At 36.9% G+C, this 25,921-nt stretch overlaps 1 protein-coding gene across 2 annotated transcripts in view; it reads left to right on the top strand.

Moving 5' to 3' along the window:
• Window positions 1-25,921, top strand: part of grid2 (glutamate receptor, ionotropic, delta 2) — a 2,355,570-nt gene that overhangs the window by 1,964,137 nt on the left and 365,512 nt on the right. For both annotated transcript variants that reach the window (XM_028802162.2, XM_051927734.1), the window contains exon 9: window positions 21,379-21,480. In XM_028802162.2, the coding sequence (XP_028657995.1) occupies window positions 21,379-21,480 (102 nt within the window). The remainder of the gene's footprint in view (window positions 1-21,378; window positions 21,481-25,921) is intronic.

Genomic DNA, 25,921 nt, shown 5'->3' with positions numbered 1-25,921 from the left:
CGTCGTTATATCATTATCAATTAAGCAGATAAAAGGCCTGGAGTTGATTTGAGGTGTGGTGCTTGCATGTGGAAGATTTTGCTGTGAACAGACAACATGCGGTCAAAGGAGCTCTCCATGCAGGTGAAAGAAGCCATCCTTAAGCTGCGAAAACAGAAAAAACCCATCCGAGAAATTGCTACAATATTACGAGTGGCAAAATCAACAGTTTGATACATCCTGAGAAAGAAAGCAAGCACTGGTGAAATCAGCAACACAAAAAGACCTGGACGCCCACGGAAGACAACAGTGGTGGATGATCGCAGAATCATTTCCATGGTGAAGAGAAACCCCTTCACAACAGCCAACCAAGTGAACAACACTCTCCAGGGGGTAGGCATATCAATATCCAAGTCTACCATAAAGAGAAGACTGCATGAAAGTAAATACAGGGGGTGCACTGCAAGGTGCAAGCCGCTCATAAGCCTCAAGAATAGAAAGGCTAGATTGGACTTTGCTAAAGAACATCTAAAAAAGCCAGCACAGTTCTGGAAAAACATTCTTTGGACAGATGAAACCAAGATCAACCTCTACCAGAACGATGGCAAGAAAAAAGTATGGAGAAGGCGTGGAACAGCTCATTATCCAAAGCATACCGCATCGTCTGTAAAACACGGTGGAGGTAGATAGATAGATAGATAGATAGATAGATAGATAGATAGATAGATAGATAGATAGATAGATAGATAGATAGATAGATAGATAGATAGATAGATAGATAGATAGATACTTTATTAATCCCAATGGGGGGTAGTGTGATGGCTTGGGCGTGCATGGCTGCCAGTGGCTCAAATCCAGCTAAATGCAGTCTAATTGATTGTCCATCTGTATCATGAAACGCCGCCCAATGACCCAAAACATACAGCCAAAGCAACCCAGGAGTTTATTAAAGCAAAGAAGTGGAAAATTCTTGAATGGCCAAGTCAGTCACCTGATCTTAACCCAATTGAGCATGCATTTCACTTGTTGAAGACTAAACTTCAGACAGAAAGGCCCACAAACAAACAGCAACTGAAAGCCTCTGCAGTAAAGGCCTGGCAGAGCATTAAAAAGGAGGAAACCCAGCATCTGGTGATGTCCATGAGTTCAAGACTTCAGGCTGTCATTGCCAGCAAAGGGTTTTCAACCAAGTATTAGAAATGAACATTTTATTTCCAGTTATTTAATTTGTCCAATTACTTTTGAGCCCCTGAAATGAAGGGATTGTGTTAAAAAAAATGCTTTAGTTGCCTCACATTTTTATGCAATTGTTTTGTTAACCCCACTGAATTAAAGCTGAAAGTCTGCACTTCAACTGCATCCGAGTTGTTTCATTTACAATTCATTGTGGTAATGTACAGAAACAAAATTAGAAAAAAGTTGTCTGTCCAAATATTTATGGACCTAACTGTATCTGGATGACAAGAGGATAATACCATCCTATACAGTTGGCATGGCATGACTCAGTGGTGTTTGTGAAATATTCGGTCAGCAAGTTCATGTTGAAAAGCTTCTGTGGCTAAAAACCTGAGAGTGGACAGAATTTGCAAGGAGCAGGTAGAATATAATTCCTCAAAGGCTGCCATTGTAAAACCGGCTCCAGTTCGGCACAGAGCTCCAACAGGATAGCTCTTGGAAATTGAGATCGGCTCAGAAGGCAGTAGTGGTCATGTATAAATGTGTGCTCTCTTCTAATTCTTCCATTTGCGAAGTCTTCTAACAACGCTAAAGCAGCTATGGTAGTTGGAATAGTTTGGCCATTCCGTGCACCATTATATTGTTACCGAGTGATTATAATCAAGTGAATTAAATTTGTAAACGATTTGCAATTAATTTCAGTGTATTTGCAAATATGATAAAGAATGGAAACGACACAGAAACAGTAGCACTGCTTTGTGCCGCCTGAAACGGGCAGAAACTTGTGCACATACAGTATGAAGCTGCCATGAAAATGTGTGGGGCTTTACTCCAAGTTTAGTTTTTATGCATCTTGAAGTGAGCGTCGTTTGTACATGAGGCCCCTTATCCGTTAATCCAATCAACATCCTCATAGGTGGCGCAGTGGTAGTGCTGCTGCTTTGCAGTAAGGAGACTGTGGAAGATTGTGGGTTCTCTTCCTGGTTCCTCCCTGTGTGGATAGCGCTTTGAGTACTGAGAAAAGCGCTATATAAATTAATTATTATTAACTCATAAAAATAACATTGTCAAACTCCTTAATTCAGTGCTAAATCACAAAGGGAACCAGGGACTATACTGGCAGCATCAGGCACAAGGCAGAAAGCAACTTACATGTCACAGTGCATCCTTATACACACACCCACACTTTTTTACTAAACCAATTTATTGTAACCAGTTAAAGTAACATGCACATCTTTGTAGAAAAAACAATATGGAAAGAGAAAAAAAAGTTTCCCAGCTTTATCTAAACAGCGACCAAGTACTTGAGTTGAACACAGGGAGCTGGATTCACAATATTGCTCTGTTGTGTGCTTCTCACCTGGATACTGCCCTTCTTACAAGTGTTTGCAGAATCAGGCTTTGAGAACTTGTGAAAAACTTGAGAACAGCCTGCGAAAAGTATGCCTTATAGTATTTAAACTCATAATCAGTGTGTTTGCTTAGTAGATAAAAGTGAATATTTGGATAAGTGAGAGATAGGGGCACAATTCTGGTGAAATCCATTATTTATTCTGTGATTTCTGTAAAAATCCAGAAACCATGAATGGATAGATGAATGTAATATGAAACATGTACTTTCAACCTGGGAGTCATTGCAGCTTGTCCAACTCTGTTCAGGGGTGCAGTGTTAGTGACTCATGTTCCTATTCAGCCATAAAAAAGTGATAAGCTCTTTTATGTAAAAACTTGTATCTCTCAGAAATTAATTTAGCAATAGACTAAAAAAGAATGACAACCAGCAAATAAAAATGTATTTAAGAATAAGAAAAATTACAAGGAACACTTCAGCTCTCTGTGTGGATGCAAGAGGGGCTAACATTATGGTACCAATGACTTGAATTCAAATGTTTCACATTTCAATGTGTGTTTGAAGTCAAAGGGATACTGGAAATTATTCTTATACTTTGTCATGTATGCAATGGAATCCCAAAAGTTAAGACTCAAACATTACCTGACTCTATTCATTGTTGTACAGTGCTCCAACTTTGGGCCCATGTTGTGTTTGGGAAGAACTGAGTGTGACGAGGTAGTCATCTTGTGTACCCTGAGCATCTTTAATTTTTTTAAATACATTTTATTTTTGAAACATGTAACATCTCAATGGAATGTTGCTCAGTCAAACAAATAATAGCAGATGCAACCATTGCTTCAAAATTAATACAGATAAGAGGTTGGGAGCATGTGCTGATCAAGTGTACACAAAGGAAAAACTGAAATACAAAGAAAAATAAAACAAGACTCATCCCTACCTGAGCATCCTTTCTAGTCCATCCTGTAATCCTTCCAATGGGGGTTTCCTGTGCAATGTTTGAAAGATGTAATTCCTCACGGTGACCAGATGAAGGCACTCTGGAGCAGACATCATATCCAGAAAAAAAAACAATAGCACCGTTAATAAGGGTTAGAAAAGGTATTTTATTAAATAGGACAAAATATACAAAAGGAAGGGTGAAGGTGAAGGAATATGCACTGTGTGAAACAGAAAAATAACAACAAAACCTAACCCAACTTAGCCTATCTGTGCTTATCCAGTGTCAGCTACCTGAAAATCAGAAAGAATGCTTCCTTCTACCTCTTAGAAAAATCAAATTTTACACCTTCATTTTCCTCCTCCTCTTCCTTACCAGGAAATCCTTTGCCTCTGCTTTGGTCACAACTCCAAGCTCATTAGACTGAGAGGTGTAGGTCCTAAAAAGTTTAGTCCCAAGAGTACTTTGATGCAACACCAATCTGGCAGGAAGCTCTTCTAGTTTATCTTCATTTCCATGAAGACTCTCGCAAGCACTTAATTTCCCTGCAACCTCTGCATGAACCTTTAGTATAGCAGCAGAACACTGTTTACAGTAGTTCTTTTTAAACTAATTTGGGGCCAAAAAGCTGTAGGCATAGTATACCAGTCATATAAGGACATCCCTACTGGGATGAATATTGCAGTACATTTCTCCCATCCAACCTGTTTCCCTTTAAATCATGATCACCAAGTGCTATTTTCTGCATGATTTATTTTATTAAAATTGCTGAGATTTATGTCACTGAGGCATTTGCATAATTGTACATGATTTTGAATGGGAATGAGTTTCAGGAATATAAATCTCTAACAGCCTCATTAAATGTTTCATGTTGGTACTGTTTATTTTCTGTCTGTCCTACACGATCATTCATGGAAAAATTTAGAGTGCACGTTCAAATATCTTTCCAGCAATTACAAAAATAAACGCGGCAACATCTTAGTGAATTAAAGCATTTCTATTTCTTTTGTCATTCTCTCTGTGCCAAATGTAAATGAGTACCTATAACTGCAACAAGAAAACACATTTATATATAACAGAAAAAGGGACCTTCACTTTAATCATATTTACAATAGCTCTTTATTGCTGTAGTGAAGGCCATGGTCTTTTATCTTTTCACTCAATTAAAGTGAAAAGAAAGAGAACTCCTGGCTAAGCCTATTGAAATCATAATAGCAAACCATATTTCTAAAAGTACTTTAGCATTTTCTGTCACAGAGTCACAATTGGCATAATGAGAGCCATGAGTCATACAAGACATTCATTGCTAACTTGACAACTCCAACTATATGTAAAATATGAACATTTTTTTGAATCTTTTCATCTTCTAATTAAGGTTTTTAGCATTCAGCATTAAACTGCATGTGCAATTTTGATTTCTTTTACTAACAGTTATTTTGATAAATAGAATAGATAAAACAAATGGAATCAGGGAGTTTGTCTTTTTCTAGTCCCCCACTTCTTAGTTTGCTTTCTTTTACACTGCCTATATGTATTTTGTGTAAACGATAAAATCTTTGTTATCCTACATTCCTTTATTACATCAAAGCAGGATACAGTGTGATTATTGATGTATAGATAATCTGCATTCTTTAACAGCAGAAACATGTTTGGCAGCACACTCAATCTCAGAAGAGATACTGTATAATTTACATGTGAAACAAATCCGACAAATGTGCTTTGCAAGAAAAGAGGGCAGATGAATTTTGGAATTTGTTGCTTGTCCTTTTCTAGATTAAGAGAATTGTAAATGTAACCTCAGTTAGCTTAGCCAATTTCTGAATGAAGTGTTGAATGTTAGTTAACCTTACTCAATGAATAGTTGTTTATTTAAGTAATGACTAGAATATTTTTTTTTTTCCTGTTTAGAGGGTGATTGAGTAAAACACAGGTAACAAATTTCTAACAAATTTCTTGGGTTTTGATTTTAAACCCAACTGCAAGGATCCATATTATTCAAATACCCAACTGTTGTTTCCTCTAATTATTATTATTATTATTATCTTAACTGCCCATTTTGTCTCTATTAATAGACTTGAGTCTATTGTCCTAATCATGAACTTTCATTTACTGCCATGGTAAAAATAGTTTTACATTCTAAAAGTTCAATTTACAGTCACAGATGTAATTAATACAACTGAACTCCCAGTTAATACAGGATACCCAATGGACTACTTGCCTTTTATTGCAATATTATCAAACAGTTTTTATTTGAATTGTCAAAATCAGCATGAAACAGTAGTACAGAATGTTAGCATATATTTCAGTATATGTAAGCTCTTATCCTGTGTGCTGTAAAATTTTTGATGGATGTTGTGTTTCATCCATATTTACTTGTTACTGTAGAGGAAAGTTAATGTGCAAGCCAGTTTATCCCTACCACATTATTTAATTCAATTACATAGTCCCAATGTGCTAGAGGCTATGCCAGAAGAATTATAACTACTATAGGAACCTATCCTGCATAGGATACTTACCTATTACAGGGCGTTGACACATAGACTCAGTCACTCACATACAGCATGCCTTTTGGATATTGGAAAGTATTGGAGTACTCGGAGTAAATCCACTTAGAAAATAAGATAATGTGCAAGTTAAACACAGACTGTGAGCAGACAAGGATTCAAACAAAGATTCCTGCTGCAGTGAGTCAGCCCCAGGACAAATTAACTTAAAGTAAATAAAAAAAATAATAAATTGGCATTTAATGGCAACATTTTTTTAAAATCAAAATCTTCATTAAGCCCAGCAACATCACCAAACTCCATATTTGTCCATTTAAGACACTTTTACCGTCTTGATCTGGATATTTTAAGTTGAGGGCCAATTTTAGTCTTCTAAAATAAAGTAAAACCCATGCTTAATTAACTTGACATTTATTAGATTTTCTAGTTTCCCTTCCTTGCTTGCAGTGTTATGAAGGGGTATCCTCTGGATGCTTTCTTCATAATGTTCCCTTGTCATTACTTTCTTAGAGATTCGCCTTTTTCTAACCTTAACGTTTTTTCTATAACAATACTGTAAGAGTAAAAAAATGTAAGAATGTATAATGAGATGCAACTTGCTGCAGATTGTTAAAGGAATACTTCACTCAGAAATGATATTTTTATGTGTTACCTACCCAATATACTTTGCAGTCGTGGCAGAGAAAAAAAATCATATTTTCATGCAGAATGGAATGAAAAAAGTTTGACATGACAGAAAGTCTGTTTTCCAGACCATGCTTCTGCTTGCCCCCTTTGTCTTCTTCATTTCCAAGTGTACTGCTTTTAAGTAATTTAATATCTATGATCACTCTCATAAAAAGAGTCCCTAAGAGCTTTGCAAGAAATTTTGGAACAGAAAGTGTTAATTCTGTAGCAGCATTTTTTGTGATAATAGCACCAGTTAAATGAGGCTCAGTAAGTTTTTGGGTTTTATAGGACAAACTGGGCATTGCCCATATTGTTAGGTTTTTAGTGGAACGTGAGGCTTGTTAAAACAGCACCACCTGCATTCCTGACTTAACCCTAAAGTAAATGGCTGATGTGAAGCTCTGCCAACACTTTGGTCAGCTCTGTACTTCATCTAATAACAAAGGTGTAAATCAACCTTGAGCCAATACTTCTGTAGAGACTCCTTCAGACAAAAAGACGCCCAGATGGACATTTATTTTAGGCATGTAACCTCAAATTAAGCTCTGCCTGGATGCGATAGACAAAATGAGACACCAATAAGCAGCTACTGATCTGTAATTGGATGTGACTTTGATTCAATTACCAGAAGTTGCACCGTTTTTCAAAACTACCTGCATTTATATCTTCTGTCTCCTTGATAAACTAAAAGCTGACAATCCATTCTCTTTGGGGAAACTGAAAGCTGATGATCCATTCACTTTGAGGAGCTGAAAACTAATGAGTTGCTCTGTTTGGAGTAAGAAGCCACTCACTCTCTGCAGACAAAAAACCTTGTGAGCTTTAATTGGCCTAGAAGCTACTTTCTACAGAGCATTGGAGCTGGACACTCTGAACTAGCTCTAAGATCCCCTCTGCCAAGCCAGGTTGTGTGCCTGTAATTGAGCCCTGTCTGAGAACACAAAAATACTTCAAGAAGGGATCTTCATAGCTTAAAACTTTGTGCCAGAAGTTGCAGAGTACACAAAGAGACTGACAGCAAGCTGAGGAAGGTAGCATCAGCTATTACAGGTAAAGCACCATGAAGTAAAAGACATAGAGAGTGCATTTCATTGCAAGCAGAGTCCTCCATTTGAACCTGGAAGAACAACATGCAACTCCACAAAACATCAGACAAGAGATCTTTAAGGCTTGGTACTGTAGTAAAAATAATTAGATAAATTAATAAATAATTTAAAAATTTAAAAAAAAAAAGGAAAAAAGAGGGGAGAGAATCTGCTTCCTCAATTGAAATGCTTATTCTAAAATGTTTTAGTTCCTGCCAGGTTTTGAAAAAGTTTTGTACAGATCCTCTAAGTGAGAATTTGATTTTTCCAATTTCAAATAGTATATAACATCAGTTATCCACGGACTTAAAATAGGAGAGTTAGACTTATCTTGCTCAACTGGAAGAATCCTATGTGCCAATAGTGCAGTGAAGGCAATTACAGTTAGGCTTAAAGTGGAGAAATACAATCTGGAAGTACACCAGTTAAACATTTTATCTATATACTGTACCATTCTTTTGAACATTTTATGGAACTAGGGGGCTCCGCCCCCTGCTCGCTTCGCTCACCAAGCCCCATGTTTGGTTTACCTGATATACAATACAATTTATTTTTTGTATAGCCCAAAATCACATGAAGTGCCGTAATGGGCTTTAGCAGGCCCTACCTTCTTGACAGCCCCCCAACCTTGACCCTCTAAGAAGACCAGAAAAAACTCCCAAAAAAAAAAAAAACCCTTGTAGGGAAAAAAATGGAAGAAACCTTGGGAAAGGCAGTTCAAAGAGAGACCCCTTTCCAGGTAGGTTGGGCGTGCAGTGGGTGTCAAAAAGAAGGGGGTCAATACAATACATAGAACAGAATAAATCCTCAATACTGTATAAAAATAAAAATTCTAGAAGTATGGAGTAGAATTTCACATTAGATGATATCACATAATATGATTTGGATTTGTTTTAAGCCCTGGAGACCTCATTCATCAAGCTGTCTCCCCCATTTTGCCTTTCCACATCTGAAATAGCGCTAATCCGATGAAAGGACCCCTCATTCCCACGTCCCCATTCATCAGGGATGACTTTACATTAGGCAGGCAATCTACAATTTAAATGTATTGTTATTTTTTTGGGAATTGTTACATATGCATTATTTTCACTTTTACTTTAAAAACTTTTGTAAAAACAATACTTGTTTCTTTATTTCTTGCCCACGTGTGGTTACATCTCTTTCTTGCCAGACGTATAATGCTGCTCGTGTTGTGAAGGGTGTTGCGGCTGAACGAACGCTAAAGATATGCCTTTGGATCATTTGCTGTCTTTTTGCTGCTTGCTAGCTGCCTCTTCTGCCTGTCGCATGTTGTTTTAAGAGCTGGGAGCACATGATGCTTGTCTGCCAAAAGCAATCCAACAACTGCTAGCTTAGAGGTCTGTTGACTTGTTTTAAATGATGGCTCACTGCCTGGTCTCATGTGACGTTGTAAAAGCAATACCTGGTTGTAAAAGCAATACCTGGTTGAATTCTTTCTTACAGGGTGTATATCGCTGCTCGCATTTGGGGGGGGGGGGGGGGGTAGTAGCTGCTGTCGCGCTGCCCTTCGATCTTTTTAAAGCCTGTACAGCTGCTGTCCTTTTTGCTATGGCCCTGGGACAATCTCTTGGCACCAAGTCTCATGTTTACGGTCCCCACGAGATGCACCATGGCAAGTCTCCTTGGTCTCGCGGGTCTTTAAAATGTCTTCCGAGATTATCACGTATCGTAGCCTTGCATTTGCTTTCCAGGACAGGATTTCTTTTTATAATAGAGAGATATTATACTTGCATTACGTTTTTGGAAAAAAGTTCTTTATTTTTTTTTATTTGAAATAGCTAGACAAACGTCTGATTTTACTATTGATCTTCAAGAAAGTAAATAATACCCTCGAAGGGTTGGTAGACTCCTGGCCAGAGAAGGGATGGTTCCAGTACTGTCAGTTCCGTGATCAAAATTTAAAGAGTTAGGTGCCAGGCAGTGGACCAGAACTGACAAAGAAGTCTTCTCTGAAGTTCTACCTGTGCCACATGCCAGTCCACCTATGATTGAGGAGATTAGAAGGCTTAACGTGTGGCTTGAATCTTGGTGTAGGGTAGAAGGATATAAGTTTATGGGTAGTGGGACTCCTTTTGAAAAAGAAGGACAGGTTACATCTGAACCAAAGGGGCACCAATGTGTTGGAGAGGTGTATAAGTAGGTTTGTCTAGGATTGTTTTCACCATTACACCATTGGATTGATTGGGCGGGGGAGGTAGGGGGTGGAGTGGTTCTAAGGAGTTTAGGATAGGCCAGGTTTAGAACTGTTCATGGAGGAACAAACAATAGCTTCAAAATAAAAATGCATAGTAATGTAAATGCTAACCTAACATTTAAATGGGAAAGTAAAATGAGTATCATATTAAAAATAGCTTGCCTTAAAGCGGAAAGTATCAAAAATAAAACAAGTGAGTGGCCTGGCCTGTCCTGTCCTAAACTCCCTGCCCCTCAATAACCTAGTTAAAACAATCTTTGACTAACCTACTCATACACCTCTCCAACACATTGGTGTTCCTCCAGTTCAATCGTAATCCATTGCAGCGGAACAGGTCACAGCACCCCATAAACCTATATCTTTCTGCTCTACACCAAGATATGAGCCATACATTAAGCCTTCTAATCTCTTCAGTCTTAACCTTGACTGGTGTGTAGCAAAGGCAGATCTTCAGAGAAAACTTAATTGTTTAAATTTGGATAGAAGAAGTGACAGATGAAATATGAGTGTGTCAAAAATGAGTGAAAAAAATATGACCTGTAGTGCGATTGTAACCTTTTTGTGGTTTCAAGTATCAAAGACAAGGTTGTAGGCAGTGGTAACAACATGATGGCAATCGTGAAAAGGAATAATGACATGAAACAACAAAAAATACTGTAATAATTACAGTAATTAAACAGACCAAATCAGGATACTTCAAATTTGATCCTAACTATTAATCATAAAAATACTGCAGCAAAGTAAAAAAAAAAAATCCTAAACACAGAGAAAGACATGTATTAATGGGATTCCAAGAAATAATTTCCAAATTTCCTGTATTTGACACTTTTTTTAGTCATCTGTTCCTGATAAGTGCTGCTGAAGTCAGAAAATATTCAAACAAATGTTTTTTCACAACTCCAATTAAATGAGATCCATGCGGTTCTTGGCCAGTTTATTGCAATTCCTGGGAAAACTGCAATGGCATTATTTTATGAAACATTTTGAGAACCCAATGTTATTCTTTACTTATTCTGAATATTGTTATTTCTACTGGCAGCTGTCAGGTTGCTCTGCATATCTTTAATTATAGGTTCATGGTCATCTACTGTGTGAAGAGGTGGGCAAGGAGGACAAGGAGAAGGAGACTCTTCTGTCGACTTTACCACAATGCTCGACTCACCTTATGTACAATATATCCCTGGTTATAACATTTGGTGGTAGCATTTTGTCTATTGCATCCTTCACAGATGATTTAAGCATAGATCTTATTTTTGGTATAGTTTGGCAAAGGCTTGTTGTGTCAGTTGCTTGCTTTCAGCAGCACTTGGGTATTTCCTTTTTCTTATATTGTAACTCTTCACTGTCTACTTGCTAAAATTTTGAAGATTTCAAGAATTACCACACCCATCCATCAACTGATCTGTTGTCTATAACATCACAAGCAACTTTTCAATGTTTTGATTAACCTAAAAATATACAAATTCTTTTTCTGTTTTCAAATTAAATATATATTCATGTGACTGGCTTTGTGGATGACTGTTGAAGTGCCTTTTTGGATCTGCAGGCTCCCATCCTCAAGAGGGTGCATGCCATGCCACTGGCATCAATATGCCCCATCATAATGCAAGTGCACGCTGGACCATTGTCATTTACATGTAGTCAGAAGTTAAGTCTGTACTGTCCATATGGGTCACCTGGGACCTCTTGTATAAACTGTGCATACGCAAAAAAATGTTGCACATGCCCATTTCCACGCTCACATCATAATGTATAAAAACTAAACTTGCCATAAAGCCACACACATTTTCACACCAACTCAATCCTTGGCGTACACAAGTTCTCCACTCGGTTTTGCAAACTGGCGGCACCCAGCATCAAAGCAGTGCTTTTGTTCCAGTGTGGTTTCCTGAATACACTGAAAATAACCGCATATTGTTTATTAGTTTAAGGCATCCGATTGTAATTAACCTGTAACAACCTGTAACAAAATAATGGTCTACGGAATGGTCAAGCTATTCCAAAGACCATAGCTGCTTTAGCGTTGTTACTCTAACTTTTTTCTTCTTCTTTCAGCTGCTCCCGATAGGGGTTGCCACAGCGCATCATCTTTTTCCATATTACTCTCACTGCACCACTCTGAGTATTTATATCACTGTATCTGAGTGTGGAATCACAGCTCTACAGCAGCTGATTGGAAACAATTATCGGTATACAGCATCAAGCACACACTGCCTCAGCCGTGCTGTCTATTTGAACTTTTCCCATACGACAAACGTTTCAGAGCCTTTCCCGTACGGACCTCTCAGTTCAGAAACAGTTTCATTCCAAGAACTATAAACGCAATCAATCAGTCCATCAAGTGCTCCTTGTAGAACTGTTTGTACTTATAAGTCTAATGAGATACAGTTATAATATTGCACAACCTGAGCCACTTTAGCACGTATTTACATATGATGAGGATATCATTTTAAGATGAAATGCAGCAAAATATGTTTATTATATTATACAGATAAAATGTTATTTAAATAATCTATATTGTTAGTAATTAAACATGTGAGGACACAGTGTCGCAGCACTACCAGGGATTGTTCCTGCCTCATGCTGTAGTTTTGCTGGGGCTGGCACGACACTGGAAGGATAGATGGATAGAATAATTAAACATGTACTATGAAGATATTTCAATGTTCCTTAAAAGTTTAAGAATCTGCATTCTAAGCTTACAGATTGCTTAACGTCTAATACATAGCTGATTGTGTAGCAATTGGGTACTTGAAGAAAGAAAAGGAAGGAAAGGAATTGAGGGTTAGTATGTTTGAAAGAGACAGTACTGCTGCAATAAATTATTTCATCGAAGGTCACGCATGGAGCAGCAAGCATCTTGCGTGAGGAAGGAACAATCTGGGGACGGGGCACCAGCTTGTCACTATCACTGCGCCACCGTGTTTAATAACATATTTTAACTCCTATCATCATGAAAATGATAAAGTATACATCTCAGTATTTAAATTATTCAAAAAGCTGTAATATCATGAATGTAATGGATTCTGTGTCCTGTCAGAGGAAGAGAAAGCCCATTTAAGAAGCAAAGATACAAAACAAAGCATTTAACGTGCTATTTTAGTTATGATGGTATTTGAGAAACTAGTAAAATAAACAATTTTAAGTTAAAGTTTATGATGTTCTACTTTAATGACAAAATAAACTACTTGATTAAAGTGGAAATTTTGAGATTAAAGTGGAAATTTCTAGCTTTTTTGCCCCCCATTTTTTTTTCTTTTCTCTGTACCCTAATATGCTTTCATATGGCACTCATATGGTGGGCTACGACTCGCCTTTTCATGGCTACTTTGATATCTGACAACTTTTTTATTTCGGGCACTGTGCGACTTAGTGTCGGAGAAACTCGAAAGCTCAAGTTCACAATGTCACTCAAGTTCCTTTTGTCGTTTATACCACTGTTTAAACTAACATATAGTACATTTTTCCTTGCCTCCACTTGGTATTTGCTGAAATTTTTCTATTTTTCCTCCGTGCTTTTGCCATTCCCTTTTCTCAGAATGCTGAGCTTAAGGGCTATTTATATTGATTTGCATATTCAAAGCGGCGTAATTCTGGGAGGAGTTGGGGAGTGGCAGCAGGTTTGTGCACATGCGTTACTTTTCACGCTGAACAGGATTTATGGAGCAGAAGAATGTGGAAGTTGGTGTATGCACAGATTTATGCATCTGGATTTTTTTGTGCATACGCACATTTCCACTTTTGTCCATTTTAGTGTGAATTCTATGCATAGCCTTATGCATGAGGCCCCTGGTCACTAGGACACAGTGTTGCCTGTTGGCCAAAGGAACACCACCTGGGGGAGATTCACAAAATACATCCAATGAAGCCACGTCTTCCTGTAGGGCTGGAGTGACCCAGATATGTGCCACCTATTTAATGATGTTGTATTTTAACTTTCTTTAAATTCTATACTATATTGTAATGCACTGTGTGATGTGCAATGCTAAACATTCTTTATAAATTCATTGTAAATCTTCCTCAGTGCTATATAAGCCTTCATTTATAACATCCACCACACTTGCGTGCTATTGCAAAATCTTGATTTTTTTCTTTCAGAGCTCTGTGACTACAGTTCTTCATGATAAAATTGTCTTCATATATTAATTAGTTTGTACATTTGTGTGATAATAACCTAGCTATTTAAAAATATAAAAACACTGAAATAATGCAAGTGTGAAGATTGATGTGCTCTCACTCCTCACTACCTTCAGTGTGAACCTTCTCAAATACTGATTAATTTTTATTTCAGCTTATTACCTGCTGAAGACATATTGATAAAAATATTTACTGAAGGTAGATTTGCATGGCTTTAAACTTAAACGCCTGAATGACACCTTGAAACAGATATAACAGAATAAATGTTCCTTGATAAATTCAACATTTGCTAATTTAAATTCACCATTTGTAAATAGTCCCCAAGTCTCCTTTGTTAAATCATTAAACATTTTTCTAATCTTACAATGAAAAATAAAGTGAAAGCATGCATCCTTTAACATAAATACAAAATTATAAAGTGAACATTTGTGACACAGACAGTTGAGTCTGATGTGGAAAGTATGAGAAACAGAACTTTAAATGTTAATAAAATCAGTCTCTGATTTTTTGTTCTATAAATCGACAAATATTAAAATCAGAGTTTTTCTTTGTTATGAAAAACATTCATATTTTTGTGATAATTATTTTCTTAATAAGGTCAAATTCAATCAATATGCAACTCCCCCCACCCCCCAAAGAGGAAAAGTTTCAATGAAAAACTCTCCAAAGTACCCAAAGAACCGACAGTTCCCGCTCACTTCCAGTCATTGACAAGATAAACTAAAAAAAAAGACTAGTGCAAGTAGAAAGTGCTAAAACAACTTTTAAAGAAGTTAATGGAGGAAAAACTTGCATTTATAGCAGCAGGTGTCAATGTCAGCAGCAGCCAGAGCAGTCCAATTGTCACCCCACCACATTGACTCATTTTAAGAAGTATACTTTGCAAATTGTTTAACAAGTAAATGACAAGTGGTAAAAAGGTAAAATTTGCCATGACTGAAATGGTAATCTACAGAAAATTTAATATAAAATTAAAAGCAGTGATTATATTTGCTAAGGGGTAAAGAACAAACAAGAGGCAATAATCCAGTATAAGGTCAGATAACAATTGCAAAAAATGAAATAGTACTAGCTTTTTAAAAAAAAAACAAAAAAAAAAACCCACTGTATTAGTACTGTATTGGACACTGGCAAGATTAAAAAAAAAAACAAAAAAAAAACGCACTCACCGATTACAAGTGCAAGAAGGTGTGCAAATGAATAATGTTGTATCAGTGCCACAATGTTTTCCGAAATGTACTATACAAGTCATAAAATTAGTTATTCCAAATATCACATATACCTATGTCTGTTTTTTTGTCAGTGCGGCTTTAACATCATGGACCATAAGGTGCATACTAATTCAGTGTGAGTAGGAACACTCAATAACACGGAGTAAAAAAAAAAAAAAAAAAAAAAAAAAAAAAAATCAAGTGACAATGAGATAGGAATAAGACAGATTCACCAGCATTTGTGTGTTAACTTTTATCCCTCCAGATCAGAGAATTTCCAGTTCCATTGTCTCAAAACACCACTAACATCTACAGTTATTCCCAGTTTCAAATAAAAACTAACCGCGTCAGATCCCTGGGGGGTTGGTAATATGTATGGTAATTGTGACTGAGAGAATAAATGAGAAAAAAAAAAAAAGCTCTTTTACAAGTACTATAAAATTAAACCAGCGGACACAAATCAAATGTATGTTTTTATTGTGTAATTTTAACAATAGCAGCTCACTACTCAAAACGGTAAATTTGTCGGGGAGCTGGTTTTGATATTTGGGCATCAGCCTTCACACATTATACAGTTCATGTCTACATTTTGTTATTTATTGCTAAAACATGAAAAACTTGTTTTAACAATGTGTTTACATAGATTGTTGTAGACACAAAACATGAATCAAATTATTTCCCCTTAGAATTCTGGGTAGCTCACTCCCAGATAATCAAGGCAGGAACTGGGAGAACGTCTTGCCTATTCTGAGGTTGTGATGATATAGCAGGCTGCTTGGGCTTATCAGCAAATTTAGAAGACAAGACTCTGATGGAGAGGTGCAAAGGGATTTAAGGCTGGCCAGAATTAGGAGTTTTTTTTAGTTGGCTCTAGTAATTCTAGTGTTAAGTGCTCCCTGCTGGCCTCGCCAACACTTCTTCCAGCAGTAACCCCAGCTTTCCCTGGTTGGTCTCACATCCAAGTCCTGGCCGGGCCTGAACTTATTATTGTGGTGAAGCTGGTCCCCCACAGACTCCCTTTTCCCAAATGGGAGTCTGCTGAATCAACACTGTCGATAGTTATGACCGAGATGAGCTGACAAATGAGGACTAATCTCATGGACGCCTGGGGATGGTGTAAAATGCTCAGGTGCTTCTATTAAAAAAAAAAAAAAAAATCCAAAACAAAAGTAAAACCAAAAGTGTCCATTATGCAGTGTTATAAACAAATCCATAAATATCAGTAAACGTGGAGATAAAATCCATAAGAAATAAATCTGTTAAAATAGAGTCTAGAATAGAGAGAATGCAGTCTCTCTTTACCCGATCGCAGCCCACCATCTTCTGTCTCCCCGGCTCACCCATCACAAGCGTTGCCGGTGGAGCCTCTGTAGCACGAACTCCACACTGTGCAGCCAGACCGTCCCAGGTCGGCACACCTCCAGTCTTCTTTCGTGCTCACATAGTCACTCTTCGGATCCACTGGGAGGTCTTATGTCTCGCTCGTCCCACTCTACACGCTTAGTCAGTGGGGCAAACCAGCCCCTAGAGCGCCTCAGCCCGCGCTTCCTTCCAGAGTCCCAGCTCGAGCTGCCTGCTCCAAACAGGTGGCCCGATCGTCTCTCTCTGACTTCCCTTCACCATCTATTAACCGCCATCATCTGTCCCGTTCGTTCCACTATTTCATTTATATCTTTCCCTTCTCTTTCTTTGTGCCAGCCTGTATATATTCACACGTCTCCATGGGCGCAGCGCCTTAATCACACCCCACAGGAAGCCAATGAAGCAATTAAGAACGTGCAGGTGCGACTCACCCCAATTACCTCATTAACCCCCCACGGTGGTGCAATCTAGCCTACGGAGACTGACACGGCTTTATGGATTTAAAACCTGGCCATATTTTGTTGTAGCCACGGACCCGCTATACCACAATTATTAACAAATTATTTTGGAAGGCACAATAATAAATGAGAAAAATGTCAAAACTACATAAAAATTACACAGTGATGGTAATAAAACACTGCATCAACACATGTCAAAATGGAAAAACAGCAGTGTCATGTCAGGAAATGCTTTGTGTTCAAGACAGGAGAATTTCAGTTTGTGACTACAGGAATTATAATTATTAGAAAAAAAAAGCCAAACCACACACTCATACAAGCTTTTGTTACTGACACTTTTTCTCATTATGAAGTTAGCTCAGAAATAGGTGGCTATTCGGCTTGTAGACATAATGATACACCGACGATGAAATGAGCTGATCTATTTGTTAATACCAAAAGCCAAGCAAAATGACACCTTTTATTGGCTAACTAGAAAGATTACAATATGCAAGCTTTCGAGGCAACTCAGGCCCCTTCTTCAGGCAAGATGTAATAATCAATTATTACATTACATCTTATTATTACATCTTGCCTGAAGAAGGGGCCTGAGTTGCCTCGAAAGCTTGCATATTGTAATCTTTCTAGTTAGCCAATAAAAGGTGTCATTTTGCTTGACTTTTCTCTACATTCATAATGGCTAACACGGTACAACACCCTAGTACTACTTAATACCAAAATAAATTTAATTTAATGTTTCAGTTCTTTAAATCACAAAACACATCTCCCAGCTATGCCACACAGTTGGCAGGATATGCAAAACAGCATAATTCACTACTAAAATATGAACATACAAATGCTAAATTTGTGTCATTCATTTGATTTTTGATGGCAAAGTAATGTTCATCAGTATTAACTCTAAAATGTGATATAGCAAAAGCACATGTCATGTGTTTGAATGGTTAAAATGAATTGACTACAGATAGTGTGAGTCCAGTTAATTTTCTAATTCAGGATTTGTACACAGGTTAAGCACAATCAAAGTCATGATCACTCATTTAAGGTATTTTGAAAACAGTACTACAAAGTGTCTCTTACAAGAGTTTCATAATAAAGGATTATTGTTAAAATTAACAAGATTATTTTCACACAGGAAGCCTTGAAATTTGGACAAATGTAGAAAAGGAGCACCAGGGTTTGTTGACATTTGAAATTTGAATTAATCTGACTCATCAGTTAAATTTTAATCTTTAGTAAGTTTTTTTAACCAGCTAATGATGTAAATATAAATCTTGCAATAACAAATAGTACAAACCTAATGAAATGATTCCCTGGCGAACCAGATTTTAGAAGAATTTTGATATATACACAGCTTTAAAGAGCTTTTTAAATGAAAATATTATTTTGGCATTCACTGCTTCAACAGCACTGTTATAATAAATGTGAGAATATTTAGTTTTAGTATTAATTTTAATCAGTATTTTTCTTTTACTCGAGAGAGAATGTCAGAGAATAAAATTAGAATGTGTACATGTGCACATTAAATTCAAGCCCTACATTTTCTTTTGATATTTATGAATGCCAAAACTAGTTCACTTAAATTATAGTTGGTTAACTACTTCATGGATGCACAAGTATTTTAAGCTGTTGTTACTGTTAGTATTTATTATATATTTTCAATTAAATTGCAGAAAAAGGCACAACATTGTTCACTTGAATAAGGAAAGTACTTTTATAAAAGCTGTTGAACTGCCTTTTTGCTGTGGTAACGAATAAGTAGATAGATAGATAGATAGATAGATAGATAGATAGATAGATAGATAGATAGATAGATAGATAGATAGATAGATAGATAGATAGATAGATAGATAGATAGATAGATAGATAGATAGATAGATAGATAGATAGATACTTTATTAATCCCAATGGGAAATTCACAGCATACTGATACAATAAACAATATTAAATTAAAGATTGATAATAATGCAGGTAAAAAACAGACAATAACTTTGTATAATGTATAAAATTTCACTGGTATTGGTATCAAAAAGAAATATTCTGGTATTGTGATATCCCTACAAAGAAGTGCAATACTAAACATCCTGCAGACCATTATACGTTTAGACAAAAGGAAAATAGGGTGTTTAAATTGGAAGGCACAGTACAAGAACTCTTATTGCTGCTTCTAAGTTTATTTTTGACTTTTTCTGGTATAGCTTTAATCTCCATGTTTGTCAACTGGCCATAGTTCATCAGTTAATTAATGGACAGATATTGTTGGTTTCCATTTATGTTTAATCAGTTCTACCCTGTTCTTTGTGCATTTAAACAAATCTTCATTTATATGTGTACCAGTTATGAATTTAGTAATTAGTATAATATGCACTTGTATTTTAATTGAGTATTGTTCATGGTGCTCTGTGCCAGCACTCAGTGAAGAGCACTATACACAAATAATAGAGCACAGATGACAAATCATGAGATGGAAAGCCAGCCTTGAACACTGAATTCATTGATGGCTTGTTTTGTGTCTTTTGGATGACAGAATAACCAATGAGAGACAAGAAAGATAAGATTCGGAGAAGCTGAGTAAAGGATGAGTAATCACAGAACAATGTCTATTGCCATTTTCTGGGAAGTTAACACAAAATAATTAGGGGGGAACTTAATGCAAGCTCCCTTGTGGACAATCTGTGTCATCTTATGAGTTTCAGCTAACACACATTTTCTATTAATATATTTTAAAAATCTGGCGATGACAATGCAGGGCTTGCAAGATTCTGATTATTTCAAATTGACTCTGTGGGCTCTTGCAGTCTCCAAATTGGTGCCAGTTAATGCTGGAAAAGTGTATAGTATTTTTCCAAGTTTTTAGGAAGGGCTATAATTCATAAATATTTTCTGCAACCACAATCCTCTTCATCTGCCATGAGGATATTTTCAGTGAGTCCAAAACTTTACAGCAGAATTAGGCATCTTATGCTGCAATCCAGTGAATTGAATCTTCTGTCCCATGGGTGGGTTAGGTTATATAGTGAAATATCAGGTTATATTCTATACATTTTTATTTATTTTTTTATTTTTAGAGGATGTATCACTTTATCAATTTTTGAGCTTGACTGTTGTTTGAGTATTTGCACATGATCACCCTGTCATCTCTAATGTACTATTGGCTTTGCAATTAAAATGACCTATGATGCATGATAAGTTAAATTCTGATATGTAAAATATACATTTGCTATCTATAAAATGAATTTAACATGTTTCCCCAAAATCAGTGCTTTAACGAGGTCCAATTGTAAGATTTTTGTTGATTTTAAAGTATTTTCTTCCACACTTCAGTTCATAAGATGTGTACGTAGATTTAACAACCTTTATTGTTATTTTTTTATCTATTTAAAAAAACTCAGCAACTCCTGCGAGTTTTTTTTTGGGATTTGACTTTTGACATTAACTAAATCAGACAACAATCATTATACCACAACTCATTGATTTCTATACTTCAGCCAATTATGTACCCATCTACATACCACATTGTATTTTCCTGTCACTTGTAGCCTGATGATTAGTCTTCCATGAGGTTCCACGTTAAACACTTTTTTGGAAACTAAATAATGCCATAATATATTATCTGACATGAGGAGACTGTAGAAACTCCACACAGACAGTGACTGTGTTATGAGTCAAACTTCTCTTCAGATATATAAAGCATGCAGTACTAACCTTGGACAGGAATTAATGATTCAATGTTTTATTTAGTCAAAATCTTTGCTTTTGCAAGTATCCTAACATAAATGCTTTTCAAATGTGAACGACAAACACTCAGCGACACAGGAGTACCTGGATGTTGCTTTTCTTTTTCTTTTTGTTTAACATATTATCATGATTGTTTCCAGTTATTAATACATGATTATTTCAAACAATTTTAACATAATTTGAGTGTTTCAAGATTAAAATATTTCATTAATCTTAGTTTGTCTTTTTATCATTATTGTTTTTTAACAAATAAATTCTATATATGAATACAAGTTAAAGTTTGTAATTTGAAAATACATTTGGTTAATATGAAAGGGTGTAATAAGCAGTTATTTCATGTTAAGGTTTGTAAATTATAAACAAATCTGATCAATAAGTAGAGTGAAGCTATAATTATGATGTAAACAGATTATACAAGCTTGCATTGTATTAATCATTTTTCCAGATAACAGTAAAATGATATCTCTGGAAATCTTATTGTTAAGTGTGTGCAATGTTAATGTCTGATTATTTGTTAATTTTACATATTCATGCAATATGTGCACATCTTTTACAGTTAGGAAGCTGGACACCAATCTCCGGACTGAATGGCACCCTTACAGACAGGAAACTGGAGAATAATATGCGTGGAGTTGTTCTACGTGTTGTGACAGTACTGGTGAGGACTTTGTTTTTAGTTTGGTGACTTATGTGTGTTTTTCATTTATTTGTTTTTAACAAGTGAAGCATAGAATGACTCAAAGTTGGTCTGCTGCTTTTTGGCAATGCAATTGTGTACCCCAATGACTGATGTTTTTTAAGTAGACCTTTAAAATAATAATATGCTTTTGATAATGTAGTAATTAACCCCAGTCATTTTTACTGGTTACTTGTCCTCTGTCATAAAAGTAATTGTTTTGTATAGACTGACCAAAAAACAATAACTGCTCTAAATGAACTGTATAATTTGATTGTTGATATAGGAAAACCTGACTAAAGGAAACAGATCTCTCCAGAATTTCACAAATGTATACTTTGCTGTAGTTTTTGCAGGCATTATTCAGTCCTAAGGAAAATCTCACATGAGTTTATGAAAAGGCATATGTATGATCACAAGGCAAAAGATTTTTAGCTCTATTTTAAAAAAATTGAAAAAGTTCAAAGTTTTGTGTCTGAAGGGAAGTGAGCACTGTGAATGTATAACATATTGCCTGCCATTGAGCATAGTTTTGGCTGCTTCATGTAATGGTAATGCTTTTCAGCAGCATGTACTGGGTTACTTGTCAGAACATAGCAAAGAACGAATGATGCCAGATTCAAGCAGAAATTTGATACTTGCAAATAACTGTAATCATATATATATGCAACACAAAAATATGAAAATTCCTAAGAGTCCTAGACAAATCCTGTATTTGATTGAAAACCTATGGAAAGGCTGCAATTTACAAATGTGTCCTACAGCCTTGCCAAAGTCTAAGCTAATATCCAGGGTAGAATGGAATAAACAATCAAGCGTCCATATTTATCAAGTGTCTTAAGAGAAGGTAAACAGTCCTAACTGGCTCAAAAATTTCAGGGTTATGCAAATTTTGGTGTAGTCTTTAGAGTAGGAGTAAAAACAATTTATCAATGTTCCTAATTTAGGAAAATACTACTAACTTAACCAGGATTTAGGGAGCTTGTGAGCCATCTTAACTCGCTAGGAGTTGCCAGAAGATGGCACTCAGGCAGAGAATGGCATATAGTCGTGGGAAAGGCAGTATGTTTTGGAAATGCTGGACAACAATGAACTTGTAAAAAGATATAGATCTGATAGAGACAGAATAATATTCATCCCAAATTTTCTATGTTAAGTGATCACTCTGTCTCTCCAGAGAAGCTGTGCTCTGTCAAGTGTTACATGTAACATGCAGCATTGCAAAAGCCATGATTTGTGTATGTAAAAACCAAGCATTTCTCTTAATTTGCACCAAACTTCAAACATCCCTGCAGTGCATGAGGTAATACATTTCCCTACCAAGCCAAATAGGGAGTTTGCAAAGCAAGTTGCCTTTATGCAAATCAGCACACACATGAAGATTTTTGAAGATCATTGCCACAAGTGGGGATGAGCACACATACTGTATGTGGATCGCCAGCTATATCATGGTTTCAAAACATGGGTAATCATTGGTGCAGACTCTATTGGAGCAGCCATCATATTACCCTGGAGATAAGCTGTGGGTGTGGGGTAAATCAGTGATTGTTAATCAAATGTCACATTTATGCTGAGCTCTGCATTCCACAAACCCTTGAAACATTTACTTTACACCATACAAGCCTGGAAAAGTTCAAGACAGCAGTCAGAGACTCCCAGGGCTTTGGATGAATACAGCCTTGCAGAGGGTATGGGAGGATCACAGAAAGAGCAATGGCATTGCACAGTGGAAGGTGATCAGGATCCTAGAAGAATGAAAAAAACAGCAAAACAATACCTGTGGCTAGTTCTACTTTGAAAGCTGTCTTTTGTTTGCATAACAGCATGAAGGTGATTCATCTGAAAGTAGAGCTGTGGATCACCCATCCATCCATCCATCCATCCATCCATCCATCCATCCATCCATCCATCCATCCATCTACTCACCCATTTTCTAAACTCAATTTATCCTATGCAGGCTCACAGGGAAGCTGGGGCCTATCCCAGCAAGCATAAAGTGCAAGTATTCATTGTTAAATAAGCATGCCCATTATGGGGCTTTACCCACATTCAATCTGTCTGTCTTAGTCTTTCCATCTCAGGCTTCAGTTCTAAATTCTCAGAGTTTGTAATTGTAGCTGTGTATGTCCAAAGTTTCCAAAACTTTGTCTCCCTTAGTCTTTCCATTTTAGTGTTTGTTATTGTAGCAGTGTTTGTCCAAAGATTTCAAATTTCTGCAGCTTCAGTTAAGTCACAGAATAATTCAGGCAATAGTGTAACACGTATTCAAATAACTCCAAAGTCCAAGTACTGTATCATGATTCAAGTTTTAGTAAATTTCAAAGCAAAAAAAAATTTAAATAAAAAATAAAATGAAAATTTGGTAATAGAAATAAAATGAAAATTATTGTATTAGATGTTTAAGGTTTAGGTATTTTGTTACATTTCTTTAAGTTCCTATCATGTACTTACAAGACATACAGTAGGTCAGAGCTTAACTTCATATAATTATATAACGTTTAGCGAACTGTATGCCATTTTTCAATTTGTAACCTAATCAAACAGTCAGTGTTTCCAGCTGAGAGACTGAATTGTTAAATGAAATATAACATTCTCTTATTACAGAAATAACTAAGAGAGTCATATCACATGTTAGATTACAGGCAGTAAAAGAACCATGCCATTATCTAACTTAAACTCTATTTAGATTAAGCAAACACAAATATGAATTTAAACATTCACAAAAAACTTTTTAAAAATGTCTCCAAGTTTCAGCACAGCACACATTTGTTATTCACATGGGGAAGCGCTTTTCCCTTGCTCCCCACAGCAGCACAGTACAAAGCACCAAGCACAAGAAACACAGTACTTTCTCTTCTTTCTCTTTCCTCTCTCCCTCTCTTCTTCACCTCCACTCCTCCTCTGTCAAGCTTCGTCCTCTTCCACCCAACTCTAGCTCCCGGAGTAACAGCAGCTGGCTCGTTTTATAGGGCACCCAGAAGTGGTCCTGGTGTCCGATGATGGTCTCCTGGCAACACTTCCAGGTGTTGGAAGTGCTCAACCAAAGGGGACAGCCATTCCTGAAGCACTCCCTAGTGGTGCCCATGGAACCCAACAGGGATACTCGAAACTCCAACTCCCATGGACTGCAGATGGAGTCTGAGGCACCGTTGCAACCCAGGGGGGCTGCCACCTAGCAACCCCGGGGGGGCAATGCTCTGAAATCGCTCTCTCCCCCATTCTTTCCACAATAATCGTGTCCCAGCCAGGTAATAGTCCTGGTTGTCTGCGACAAATACTTGAAGCTGAAATGCCTGTCTTTCATATTTTAAATGCAGTAATGTTTCTTTAAACTTGAGAAACCATGCACTGCCTTCTTTAAGTGTGGCCATTCTGAGCAGTAGGTTATGAGTTTATTTACAGGTTCAGTGGTCTTCTGTACTTGTCAAGTTAACTGTACAAGTTTTAATCTCTGGATCAAGTTCAGTGGGCAGCACGGTGGAGCAGTGAGTAGCGCTGCTGCCTAGCAGTTGGAAGATCTGGGGACCTGGGTTCGCTTCCCGGGTCCTCCCTGCGTGGAGTTTGCATGTTGTCTGCGTGGGTTTCCTCCGGGCGCTCCGTTTTCCTCCCACAGTCCAAAGACATGCAGTTTAGGTGGATTGGCGATTCTAAATTGGCCCTGGTGTGTGCTTGGTGTGTGGGTGTGTTTGTGTGTGTCCTGCGGTGGGTTGGCACCCTGCCCGGGACTGGTTCCTGCCTTGTGCCCTGTGTTGGCTGGGATTGGCTCCAGCAGACCCCCGTGACCCTGTGTTCGGATTCAGCGGGTTGGAAAATGGATGGATGGATGGATCCAGTTCAGTGAGGGATTTGATCTTGTTTTTTTGGCCACTCATGTTCTGACTTCAACAAGAAACTTGTACCTTGTGTCCATGTTTTACTTTTACTTTTAAAAAAGCTTTCTATGCTCAGTTTTCTTGGTGCTTGATCTGGTGGATTTAAGACAAATGTGACATCCTTCTATTGTAGATTATTGCAGCTATATTTGAAGTTCACTCTTTCGCATCTGATCCATTTTGATTGCCACAATGACTACTATTAGCTCCAGTCTTAGAATTGTGAAATGCTTCAATTGAGGCACTCTTGGTTTCTCCATTAAGAGTAAAAAATGTTATTTTGCCTTTTTCAAGAGTCAAGAGTAGATATGTAATGGTATGTAATCTGTCTGTATGTAGTAATGTAATGGTAATGTAATCTGTCTTCACTACTATCTGCACAATGGAGCATTTCTGCATTCTTTATGGCTCCAAAACATGCAGGTTTGATGCACCTTCAAACATTATATTTTACAAGTACCTGTAAGTCATTTATCCATTTTTTCCATTTCTGAATCTGCTTGACTTCTACTTCTTCATTTCTTCCAAGTTTCTCTTTGCACAGGTCCCTT

Source organism: Erpetoichthys calabaricus, chromosome 5 (genome assembly GCF_900747795.2).
Source record: "Erpetoichthys calabaricus chromosome 5, fErpCal1.3, whole genome shotgun sequence".
Lineage (NCBI taxonomy): Eukaryota > Metazoa > Chordata > Cladistia > Polypteriformes > Polypteridae > Erpetoichthys > Erpetoichthys calabaricus.
The sequence above is the reverse complement of the archived record's forward strand: the minus strand, read 5'-3'. Positions and strand labels throughout refer to the sequence as shown.